Source organism: Geotrypetes seraphini, chromosome 1 (genome assembly GCF_902459505.1).
Source record: "Geotrypetes seraphini chromosome 1, aGeoSer1.1, whole genome shotgun sequence".
Lineage (NCBI taxonomy): Eukaryota > Metazoa > Chordata > Amphibia > Gymnophiona > Dermophiidae > Geotrypetes > Geotrypetes seraphini.
Genome location: NC_047084.1, coordinates 214,673,057 through 214,686,351, shown reverse-complemented (window position 1 = coordinate 214,686,351; position 13,295 = coordinate 214,673,057). Strand labels below are relative to the sequence as shown.

The window sequence follows — 13,295 nt, the reverse complement described above, 5'->3', positions numbered from 1 at the left end:
TCACTTGGATGAAAATAGAAGCATTTATAATTAGAACACACATAAGCTAAAAAAAAAAAACCAAAAAAAACCACAAGCTGGACAGATATTTTATTTGCAGTGCACTAAATAAAGTTGAAAAGTGAAATGTAAAATTTAAAAGAAAATGCTTGTTTGGACTTTGGGTTCACATCATTAACTGAGGAGCCAATTGTGCTTTCTTCTCTGGTCTGTTAATACCATGTCCAATGGCTAAAAATAAAAGATTTTACCTTCCAGTTTCCTAATTGGCTATACTTGGGCATGCAGTTTTGTAAAATAAAGCACTTAAATATGTAAGTGCTGACATCTACTACACCACCTTCAGGGCCCCTTTTACAATGGAAATGAGTGGAATTCGGTGCATTTGCCACAGGGAATTGCTATCATTGCTTTGTAAAAGGGGCCTTTAAGTAGAAAAATTGGCACCTACACATTCAAAACCCCAAATGACATTGTTCTTTTTTAAAACATGAAATGGCTGTTGATGCAAGATATACCACAACTTATATGTGTACTTCTGTGTCTCCGAAGAATTATTATACAACAGGCTCCATTGTTTAATAAAATATCTGAATGTCCTATTTCCTGATAAGAGACCTTATGAAAGATAAGAGACCTTATGAAATATTGGACTCAAAAGTATGCTAAATTAGAACAAATCATAAAGGACAAGAGTAAAGCTCTACAGAAAGTCATTGCTCAGTGAAGGACTTTCCGTAGAAGACAATAAAACCTGAAACACAAAACATTATGGAATCATTAACACTTTCCTAAGATAAAAACAGAATAATATTTAATAAAATTAAGTAAATGATGTGAAAAAAATAATAATGGTAAGAGAATGAGCATAACAAGGTGGCAACATTATTTAATACTAACAAAAAGACTGTAGGCATGGAACTACTGAAACATAACCAATTATATTCACTTTAAAAAGGGTTGTTATCCATCAAATAACATTCCAAATTAAGACTATTTTTTACCTTCAAATGTGATAAACAGTTCTGCAGGAAAATATGCCAGTTATTTAAAAAAAACTGTTTTTGACTGACACACAACAGGCAAGTGATCAGTGGATAGAGTGCCTAGGAGAAAGGAAAAAGTTATTTCTTTATTATTATAAATCTTCTACATTAAAAGTTTATCATTAAGTAATCACACAAGTTCGATAAAACTGGGGATTCACTATAGAAAGGCAAAACTAGAATTATCTTTTTAACATAACACCCTTAAAAATATAATCATCTTTAAACTAACCATCGGTCTGTTTAGGTGATGAATTTGTCAAACCACTCTGTTTGACAAATTCATCACCTAAACAGACCGATTCGCGCTCACTACACATTTTCTCCCTACAAACCCGAAGCAACCTCTCAGGCAATTCCTACCCCTCTCACTTCCCTTCCCCCTTACAACCCTCTCTTACATTCCCTCCCCTACAACCCTTTTTCTTCTGTAACATTCCCCTCATGCATTTGTAATTCGCTGAATGTCCAGCCTTCTTTCGATGTGAACTGCCTAGAAGTCGTCTCACTATGGCGGTATAGAAAAATAAAGTTATTATTATTAATAATATATATATATATATTCAATATTAATATGTACATATATATTCAACAAGCAGCAGTAATGGTTTTTGTAAGTAATGACTGCAGCTGGCTACATTGGACTTGAATATTTAATGCTAGGTCAGTCCATGCACAAAAAATAAAAATCCAGGTATGACCAGGCATATGATGGCCAAGATACATACAGAACCTGGATGAACAGCAGTGGGACCTGCATAACTGATTGTGAGGTCCTCCAACCACTCCCCTTCACCAAGCTAACAGAGATCCTTCCTGATACTCCTCCCAACAGACACCAAATTCCTGCCCATTCTCGAGGGGCCATCCTTTGTGGTATAAAGGGATGGGGGAAGAATGGTCCTCCAATCCCCACCCTCTTACTCTGGGTACAAAATGGTACTATCGCCAGGGGATAGTGGGCATCATAGTACGACTGCAACGGGTCAACTTTCCATAAAAGGGAGATCATGAGGGGATGGAGCAGCTAAAAGGCAGAGTTTTTAGTTAGGTCGAAAGAATTTCAACGGCTTATGCTAGATGGGAGCAATGCATCAAAGCAGGTCTCTGTTGGAAAGGGGAATAAGATCGGGGGTGGGGGGGTGGAAGAGGTGAAGGATCAGCTTGGTGTCTAAAAGCACAACCCTGAAGGTATGAGGGTGCTAGATGATATTCAGTGCTGGCACCCTCACAGCTAAGCAGCCAAAGATAGGACACCATTGTCATTTTTGGCCACTTAGCTAGGTAGGCACAGACAATAAATGTGGCCCATGCCTCGATAAGTGCCAGATCCTCCTCAACTCTGCCCCTGCACCTCCCCTTCAACACCCACTTTTGCAATGGAAGGTCAGAGCCGAAATTCAGCAGCACTGCCCGATTAAGTGCCACTGAATATCAATGGCTGACCAGCTCGACATCATTTAAGTGGCAGGAGCCTCTACTATCTGCTTAAACCCAGCTGAATTTCGACCCCCACATATGCATATAAAAAGATTATGTCCTTATCTTGATAATATCTTTTCCATTAGATAAGTGAGTCATTCCAGACATGTGGGTTATCTCCCAATGATTCCGAGCCATCTGCAGAAAGAATCCACTCCAGAATTTTTTCTCTGACCCTCCTGTATTTCACTGAGAGTTCTACTGTCAACTGTAGTTAGTACCCAAGCACAAAGATCTCCAACAGCATATGAAGTAGGGTCACCAATGGGAACATTCCCAAGAACCAACTGATCTGCTCAAAAAGGAACATTAGAACAATAAACAACCAACATCCAACAAAAGCATAAAAGGAGCTCAGGAAGTACCCCTGCATGAACTCTGAACATATTTACAGAATTCTTCAAGGCCCGAAAGGACTGGCTGGCATCCAAAAAAAACAAACTTGGAGAAGCATAAATAGAATGAAAAAGCAGGCAGGTGCAGGAAGCAGGGCGGGAGTCTAAAATGACTCACCTATCTACTGGAAAAGATATTATCAAGCTTTTTCCACTGCAACAGGTGAGCCAATATAGACATGTGAGATGTACAAAAGCAGTCCCAAAAAGCTAGGGCGGGCTAACTGCGCCGACCCTCAAGACTGAGGACCCAAAGGCAGAGTCCAGTCTTGCTGCCACATCCACTTTGTAAAATTTGACAAACGTATGCAGAGTAGACCAAGTTGCCAGTCTACAAATTTCCTCAGGGTTGATCACCCTAACCTCAGCCCTCGAAGAGGCTATACTACTGGTAGATTGTGCCTCAACAGAAAGAGACTGTTGACCGCAGACAATGTAGGCTGACATAATGGCCCTACGGATCCATCTGGAAATAGTGGCCTTGAAAGCAGGGGCACCTTGCATAGAAGAATGAGTCAACACAAAAAGATGGTCAGAGAAGCGAAACTCATTTGTGACCTCTAGATTGCACAGAAGAATTCTGCAGACCTCCAATTTCTGCAAAATGAGGTCCTGTTTCTTAGAACCAGTAGGATGAAAAACAGGAAAATGCACTTTCTGATTAACATGGAATGCCAACACCACCGTCAGTAGAAACAAAGGAACTGTGCAGAGAGGTATCCCCGTCTCTAAGATCCTCAGGAAAGGCTTGCCACAAGTCAGAGCTTGAAGCTCTGAAACACGTCTCGCTGAAGTAATGGCAACCAGAAAAACTGCCTTTAGCGTCAAGACCAAGAGAGAAATGTCTTTCAGAGGCTCAAATGGAGCTTTGGTAAGGCCAGACAAAACCAAGTTAAGGTCCCACAAAGGGAACAGCAGTTTGATTGGAGATTGAATGTGAATAGCAACTATTAAAAATCTGGCCACATCAGGGTGAGACACAAGCAAAGTACTATGGTCCCAAGCTCTGAAACAAGAGAGTCCAGCTACTTGGACCTGAAGGAAAGATACGGTGAGACCCTTATTGAAGCCCGCCTGGAGAAAGGCTAGCATCACTGAAACTGGAGGAGAAAATGGCTCCACATTGGTCTGGTCGCACTAATGTAAAGTCTTCCACGCCTTAGCAGAGGCAGACAGTAGTCGACTGTAAGAGTAGAAATGACTAGATCAGAATATCCTTTGCGCTCTGCTTCGCAATCAATAGTCATGTCTTAAGAGCAAAGTGATTGAGATCCTCCATCAGACTGGACACACAGAGAGAAGGTCTGGAAGAGCCCGCAGCCAAAGGCTGTGACCTATGCAAAGACGCATCAGATCTGCGTACCATGGTCTGTGAGGCCAATCTGGAGCCACCAGAATGACCCTTCCCTGATGAGTCGCAATCCAATATAGGACCCAAATTATCATGGGCTAGGGAGAAAAAACATACAGTAGAACACCCTGCAGCCATGGCTGTACCAGAGCATCTAGGACCTCGCTTCCAGGCTCAGATCTTTGACTGAAGAATCAGACAGCTTTCGCGTTCTTTGCCATTAGGTTAAGTGAGGCCAACTCCAGCACCACACAATGGCCTGAAACACTGCCGAGGACAGCGCCCACTCACCCAGATCCATAGTCTGTCTGCTGAGGAAGTCTGCTTGAACACTGTCAACTCCCGTTACATACGCTGGAGGAAAAATCCATAGTTTGTTATTGAGAAATACTTGGGGGAAGCCATAGCTTGCCTTGTATCGGTAGCATGGAATATTTTGACCTGGATTGGCCACCGTGAGAATGGGCTACTGGGCTTGATGGAGCATTGGTCTGACCCAGTAAAGCTTTTCTTATGTTCTTCTTATGCTCTTATGCTGCCTAAAGGGCCTGAAGAGGACGCTTCACGCAGAGAAAGAGCAGGTAGGCTTCCTGGGCCTGAGAAGCACTCTTGGTTCTTCCCTGGTGTTTGACACATGCCACCATTGTTGCATTGTCGGAGAAGACTCGAACCACTTGGCCTTCCAGAGTCGTTTGCAATTTCACCAGAGCCAAGCGAATGGCCCACAGTTTCAATCGGTTGAATGACCATATCTTTTGAGAGAGTGTCCAATGTCCTTGAATGAGATGATGGTTGCAATGGGCTCCCCAGCCGCAGAGACTGGCATCTGTCATCACAAGCACCCAAGAAGCAATCTGCAGCAGCATGCCACTGGAGAGGGACTGCAGAAGGAGCCACCAATTCATACTGGTCCAAGCCTCCAGAGTTCAAGGAAGAGCTGTGTACAACACTTCCATCTGCAGAGCAACGCGTGCTATATAGCAGTGTTTCTCAACTCAGTCCTGGAGTACTTCCTTGTCAGTCAGGTTTTCAGGATATCCACAATGAATATGCATGAAAGAAATTTGCATATAATAGAGATAATGTATGCAAATCAAGTGGATCAATTTTTCACTCCGTCAAAAATTACAAAGACTAGGGGACACTCAATGAAGTTACAGGGAAAAACTTTTAAAACCTATAGGAGGAAATTATTTTTCATTCAGAGAAAAGTTAAGCGCTAGAACGCATTGCCAGAGGTTGTGGTAAGAGCGGATATCATGGCTGGTTCTAAGAAAGGTTTGGACAAGTTCCTGGAGGAAAAGTCCATAGTCTGTAATTGAGAAATACCTGGAGGAAGCCACTGCTTGCCCTGGATCAGTAGCATGGAATATTGTTACTCCTTGGGTTTTGGCCAGGTACTAGTGACCTGGATTGGCCACCGTGATAACGGGCTACTGGGCTTGATGGACCATTGGTCTGACCCAGTAAGGCTATTCTTATGTTCTTATGCATATTCATTGACAAGGGGGTACTCCAGGACCGAGTTGAGAAACATTGCTGTAAAGGACACATATGTGCCCTTGCTCAAGGGGCTATATCTATGGAGGCCGCCTGGAGATAGTCCCATGCTGATGGAGTTTCTTTGTCCAGAAGACAAGAAATCTGAGACCACAGCTTCTGTCTACATGCCTCTGGAAGATGAACTCGGTCAGCTGCCATATCGAACCAGACCCCTAGATATTTCAGGTACTTCATTGGGATCAAATCGCTTTTCCTTTAATTCAAAATAAAACCCAAGCCTTCCAGGATGTGGCCCACCAGATTCACTGTGCGCTAACCCTCGGCCAACGATGGGGCTCTGATCAGCCAATCATCCAAGTACGGGTAAACCTGCAGTCCCATCTTCCTTAAGTGAGCTCCCACAATCACCATCCCCTTGGTGAAGGTATGAGGTGCTATTGCCAGGCTAAAAGGCAGAGCTGAAAACTGGTAATGATTTTCCAGGACAAGAAACCAGAGGAATTTCTGGTGCTGCTGATAAATGGAAATATGTAAGTAAGCCTCTGTAAGATCAAGAGAGGAAAGGAACTCTCCTGGGGTCACCGCTGCTATGACAGACTTCACTGTCTCCATGCAAAAGCATAGGACCTTGAGCACTGCATTGACATGCATAGGATCCAGGATTGGTCTCCAGTCATCTGAGTCTTTCTTTGGCATGATAAAGTATATGGAATATCTGCCTGAGCCCAAGACTTTGGGTGGCACCGGTTTGCCCTGATTCTATAGCCTGAATATTCAACCATCTTTGTACCATGCCTTGTACTTTGACCGCCTTATCCGGGCACCCGACGGGAGAGTCCACAAACCAATCTGTCAGAGGCCAGGTAAATTTCAGCTTGTAGCTGGACTGAATAAAGTCCAGAACCCACTGATCGGACGAGATGTGCACTCAGGTTTGCAGGAACACTGCGAGTCTGCCCCCAATATATATAGAAACCTCCCTCAGCCTGGTTTCATTTCAACTTTTTGGCAGAGGGAGCCAAATGGGAGGTGGAAGGCTGGTTGTGCCTGGAGCCTGAGACCCTCTGCCTGTAGCCCTGGTAAAATCTCTGAGACGTGGAGCTTGAATATGGGCATGAACACCTGGAACCACAAAAATTACAATGCTCCGATCCTCTAGAGGTTCTGGGTCTACTGTCAGGCAGAATCTTAGAATGATAGTCCACTACAGAATTCATGAGATTGTCTAAGCCCTTGCCAAATAACTATTGCACTTTAAAGATAAGCTTTGCAAGAGTAGCCCCAGAGGTAGAATCACTGGCCTACTGTCTAATCCAAAGCATTCTGTGAGCAGAAATTGAATATGCTGACACCTTACTGAGGACCCGCATAAAGTCATATGGGACATCAGCAACATAATCTATCCCAGCCAAAAGATGCTGAGGAGGGGGCTCTACAGCCTCACTCTCCAGAGTATGCAGCCTGGACAAGCAAGCCTGCATGACAAAGGACGCCGCCGAGGCAGCTTTGACTCTCAAAGTCGCTGCCTAAGAGAGTCTCCTGAGAACCACATCCACGTGGCAGTCCTGTATGTCCTTAAGTACCACACCACCCTCACTGGGAAGGGAGGTGCACTTAATCACCTGCGCAACCAAAGAGTCCACTTTAGGCTGACCAAGAAGCTGCTGGCACTCCTGCTGCTTAAGGTACAAATAGGACATAATCCTTGCCACCTTGAGAGCACCTTCCAGAGAATCCCATTGCACCAAGTTCAGAATGCTCATATCAGGATGCCAGGGAAAAGCAGACAATTGAGCTCATACGCCACAAAGAAAAGAGGAGTAGTGCTGCCTGATTCAGGAAAAAAAAATTTTTGATTCGATTCAGCCTATTGAATCAATTTTTCGATTCAATTTTCCTGCCCAACTGGGTGTTGTTGTTGTTTTGTTTTTGTTTTTTTTTCAAACATCCTGGTGGGTTTATTTTATAGCTTCTTCACCCCCTTTGCCCTCTCATACCCACAGTAGCGCTGTGGTATAAACAAAATAAACAAACAAAAAATACTTTTCCTCTCTCTCTAAAATTCTAGCTCACATTCACGGTCTAATACCAGCTCTGTCAGGATACACATTTCAATCTTACAAATTGTAATCAGAAAACAGAAAATAAAATTATTTTTTCTACCTTTTGTTGGCTGGTCATTATTGAAATCATGTTGGTCCCAGGCTCTGGTTGTCTTCTGATAACTCACTTGCCAGGGTCTCCTGCCCATTTGTCATTTCCTTCTTTCTCCGTGTTAACCATCCATTTTCAATCTCTGTCCTTCCCTTCCATTTTCCTTCCCTCCCCCGGAGGTCTGGCATCTTTCATTTTTTCATCTCCATCCCCGCAGCTGCAGGATGGACCCCACCATCCCAGATCCACCATCTCAACTACGCTTTCATCCAGCATCTCTCCCTCCTTCCCCACCACACCAGGGTCCACCAGCTCTCCCTTTCTCTTCCCAACTACCCTTCTATTCAGTATCTCTATCCCATCTCCACACCATCCCTTGTGTCCAACTTTCCTCCCTTTCTGTTCTTTCCCTCCCTAAATCTCATTGTCCACCATATCTCTCCCTCTCCTCTGTTTTTAGACCCATTATTTCTTCCCCCCCCTCCCCACATACTTCCCTCCCTCCATGTACTCCTACATCAGGGCCCTCTCCCTCGAAGGCCCCCCCCACGAAGACCTTCATGTTCCCCCCTTCTTTGCAGTGTCCTCCAGCTTCCCCCCTGGCCTCCCAGTCTTAGTTTCAGCTAATTACGGCACCCTGCAGAGAGGATCGCCAGTGCTGTAGTGATTCTTGCAGGTTGCCATTGGCCTCCGCAGCACTTGCCATCTGCGGCGATCCCACCCCTTCTCTGACATCAGGGGCAGGATCGCAGCAGAGGGTTGCTGCTGAGGATGATGGCAGCCTGCAAGGATCACTACAGCACCGGTGGATCCTCTCTGCAGGCTACGGTAATTATCTGAAGGTAAGAGCAGAAGGCCGGGGGGAAGCCGGAGGATGCTGTAAAGAGTGCCTAAGCACTGCAGCACTTTCCAACTGACCATCCCTCCTCGCCCCTCTAAAGCAGAAATGGCAGCGGCAGTGAACGGCCAGCAAGAGGCAGCAAATCAGTGAGGCCGATTTTCTTTTTTTAATGAATCGATTCACCCGAAGTGAATTGGTGAATCGATTCGAATCGGGCAGCAATAGAGAGGAGGAGGCAGAAGGAGCTGACTGAGTGACTAAATTCAATTCCTGCAAAAACTTCGAAATGAGATCAGAAAAAGCAGCAGACTTAAATAAACGCAGAACTGTGGGATCATCTCCAGGTTCTAAAATCAGAGAAGGATCCAAAGATCCGGCATACTCTCCTAAGTTCCCCGCCACGGGAAGAGCGTCCCCAGAAAATAAGGGGTATGCAAGCTGATTATCATCATAAGAATTGCCCAAATCAGGGTCAGCTAACTCAGGAACAGTGGCTGTCTGAGAAGAGGATGTGCCTAAAGAGGCAAAATCACTGAGACACAAGTCTGAGGTGGAGCGGCACTGTGCAGGAGAAGTATAACTATCCTGAAAGATATTCCGCAAAAATTTCATAACTTCTTAGAAGGCCTCCAGACCCTGGGGAGTAGAGAGACCCTTAAATGACATAACTTTGCGTTTCTTGGGCTGCGAGACATCCGAATCCTTTTGCATGGAACTTTCAGCCTTGCCAAGCAATAAAAAAAGAAATGGCCACCCCAGCAGGCTAGCCGTCCATTTAATCACCTGCTTACACAAGGGAGAAATTAAGCATGGCACTGCCGCCTCTCCCAGGTGTACCATGCAGCGCAAGGTTGCTCTGGAGGCATTAAATGTACACAATTCCTACAAGGATTTGAAGCATTAGGGCTCAAGGACTCCATCCCAACAAGATTTGAGGCAAAAATTGCAGTTTTGGAAGTGCAGGGAGCTTTTGAAAAAAAGATCGCTAAAAATCCAATATTGCCACCATTAAGAAATTTGTGCCAAAATTGTAATATTTTCATCTTTAGCAAAGTAAAAAACAGCAATTTTAGGATTTTTCAGGTAGGGGAACACAGGGGGACATTCAGAAACCTCAAAATGTGAAATTCAGACCCTCCCCCCTCCCCCGGATCCACCTTATAGGCTGTGACAGCCTTATTCCCTTTGACCTGTGCTGGAAATGTGCTGCAGCCTGCCTCAGCTCTCTTACAGTAGCTGGAATCAAGAGATTCACTGCCTCATGCTGTGAATGCCTCTTCGACACTCACTAGTCTTCAGGCTGCCAGTCAGACACAGTGCCTGACCATACTTCCCACCCATGCAGATCGACTGATGCACTAAGGGAAAGGGTGGAAACGAAAACACATATGGCACCCTGCAAAACATTGCTGAGCCTCCAAAAGATACCTAACAACCTACGCTTGAACCCGTGCTAAACAGAAGATGAGGAAAAGTGGGGATAGCCCCGAGCTCCAAATAAACAAATGTTGGCTTGCTAACAGGTACTACCAGGGATTGGCCTGTCAACTGCAGACTGGAGTCTGCATCTTCTCTACACAGACAGAGTTGAAGGAATTCTCCAAGCATAAACAAAACCCCAATAAGGGATGAAAAAACACCGAAGAAAATAAGAAAAAGGAGAGACACTCCTTCAGGCTCACTTGCAGAAAGGAGAAACTAAAGATGGCAGCAGAGCTCTAAGTGACGTGCAGGAGGGTCAGAGAAAAATCCGGAGTGGATACCTTCTGCAGATGGCTCGCGGCCTTTGGGAGATAATCCACATATCTAGAACGACTCACCTATTGCACTGGAAATATTTAAGATTAAGGAGAAATTTTACCTTTAAAACTTTGACCATCTTAGCAGATTCAGTGATCCTTTTAGTTAAGATAAATTAATCAAATTTCATCCAATTACAGCAAATTTTATGTGTTATAAGAATTAAGAGAATTACACTCCCCCTTCTTTAGTACTTGAATGCTTTTTGTCAGACTTCTAATAAAGTACACAGAATTACTTCTCTAGCCACCAATACCAAACAATTCAACTTTATAAAATTTAAGTCATTAGTGTTTCTGTAAGTACCAGTGAATGCTTCTTCCTTGAGCTCAGCTCAAACGTGGTATGATAAAGCATCTCTACAAAATTTTTCAGACATGGCACATTAACTTCATTTTTAACGGCCTGGTTAAAAATATAAAGAATAAATTGTAAGTACAGAACATACACAAAAACATACAGCTTAGAGGGCAGTATAAAGAGGAAAATCAATACTCAAAAAGGCCTTCAAATGTATAGGCACAAATTGGAAGAATGAATAAAAATGTTTTACATACACTTTTTTTTTGTATGGTCTGGTTTCATAAAATAAAACAGCAGCAAAGATATTTATCTCCAAGGATAGCAGGTGTTCTTCAAGGACAGCAGGCATATATTCTCACTTGAAGGTGATGTCATCAACAGAATCTAGTACGGACTATCACTTTAAATTTAAGGCATTGTCCATACTGTGCACTAGTGTTGCCCGATTCACGATTTGAATCGGTTCACCGATTCACTTTGGGTGAATCGATTCAAAACAAACAAAAAAAATTCAGCTACCCAATTCGGCTGACCCTCCCCCCCTCGCCCCCTAAAGCAGGAGCGGCAGCACTGCTCTTGTTGGCTGGTCGCTGCCACACCTGCTTTAGAAGGCGAGGGGGGAGCCTCAGTCGGTTAGTGCTGCTGTCCGATTCCCCCGTGGCGTCCAGCTTCCCTCCCCCGCCTCTCGCTTCCCACCCTCCCCCCCCGGCATCTCGCTTCCCCCTCTGGCCTCCCCGGCATCTCGCTTCCCCCCCTGGCCTTCCCGCACCGGCATTTACCTTAACGAAGCAGCCTGCAGCAAGATCGCAATGCCAGCGATCTTAAGTTTGCACCGCTTCGGAGCTGTTTCCTCCGCCGCAGTCCTGCCTCTCCTCTGATGTCAGAGGAGGGGCAGGACCGCGGCAGAGGAAACAGCTCCGAAGCAGTGCAAACTTAAGATCGCTGGCATCGCGATCTTGCTGCAGGCTGCTTCGTTAAGGTAAACGCCGGTGCGGGGAGGCCAGGGGGAGTGAGCAGTCCCTCGGGGTGGGGCGGGCAGGCCTTCAAGGGGGACAGGCCTTCAGGGGGATGCAGGCCTTCAAGGGGGGAGACAGGCCTTCCGGGGGGGACAGGCCTTTAAGGGAGACAGGCAGGCCTTTGGGGGTGGGATGCAGGCCTTCAAAGGGGGGGGGAGACAGGCATTTAAGGAAGACAGGCAGGCCTTTGGGGGTGGGATGCAGGCTTTCAAGGGGGGGACAGGCCTTCGGGGGGATGCAGGCCTTCAAAGGGGGGGGGACAGGCCTTCAAGGGGGGAGGCAGGTCTTTAAGGAGGACAGGCAGGCTTTTGGGGGTGGGATGAAGGCAGGCATTCAGGGGTGGGATGCAGGCCTTCAAGGGGGGACAGGTCTTCAGGGGGAGATGCAGGCCTTCAGGGGGGCCAGACCTTCAAGGGTGGGGACAGGCAGGCAGGCCTTCGTGGGGATGCAGGCCTTCAAGGGGGGGACAGGTCTTCAGGGGTGGGATGCAGACCTTTAAGGGGGAGACAGGCCTTCAGTACACGGAGGGAGGGAGGGAAGGGGGGGGTTCAAAGAGACGTGCATATGCCGGACTTTGGGGGGGAAGAAATAATGGGTCTGAAAATAGAGGAGAGGGAGAGAGATGATGGACCATGAGATTTAGGGATGAAAGTTACAAAAAGGGAGAGATAATGGACCCTGGGGTGGCGGGGAAGGGGGAATAGATGCTGGATGAAAGGGTAGTTAAGAAAAGGTGGATCTGTGGAGGGAGACAAAAAAAAAAAGAAAGATGCCAGACCTCCTGGGGAGGGAAGGGAAATGGAAGGGAGGATAGGGATGGAAGATGGATGGTTAGCACAGAGAAAGAAGAAAGAAGGAGACCCTGGCAAACAAGTTATCAGAAGACAACCAGAGCCTGGGATTTGAATAAGATTTGAATAATGATCAGACAACAAAAGGTAGAAAAACTAATTGCATTTTCTGTTTTGTGATAACAATATGTCAGATTTGAAACTTGTATCCTGCCAGAGCTGGTGTTAGACTGCAAACATGAGCTAGGATTTAACAGAGAGAGGAAGTCTTTTTTGTTTGTTTATTTTGTTTACACTACAGCGCCAGTGTGGTTAGGAGAAGGCAAAGGAGGTGAAGAGGCTATAAAATAAACCCACCAGGATGTTTGGAAAAAAAACACCCAATTGGGCAGGAAAATTGAATCGAAAAACTAATTCAATAAGCTGAATCTAATCAAAATTTTTTTTTTCATGAATCGGGCAGCACTATGCACATGCTGCTATCTTCCTGCCTGAGTGAACTCTGAGGACTTTCTTAAGAGATCAGACTCCACAGGTGATCCTCGAGACGAAGAATGCTAGCCTAATGCCTAACCCTCAGTAAGTCTGGTTCTAAGAGAGAGGTTATAGAGGC

General features: G+C 45.4%; 1 protein-coding gene across 8 annotated transcripts in view; it reads right to left on the bottom strand.

Moving 5' to 3' along the window:
* Nucleotides 1–13,295, bottom strand: part of FRYL (FRY like transcription coactivator) — a 768,252-nt gene that overhangs the window by 535,963 nt on the left and 218,994 nt on the right. For all 8 annotated transcript variants that reach the window (XM_033945802.1, XM_033945793.1, XM_033945809.1 and 5 more), the window contains 2 exons: nt 10,879–10,977; nt 1,005–1,106 (listed from right to left, as the gene is read on the bottom strand). In XM_033945802.1, the coding sequence (XP_033801693.1) occupies nt 1,005–1,106; nt 10,879–10,977 (201 nt within the window). The remainder of the gene's footprint in view (nt 1–1,004; nt 1,107–10,878; nt 10,978–13,295) is intronic.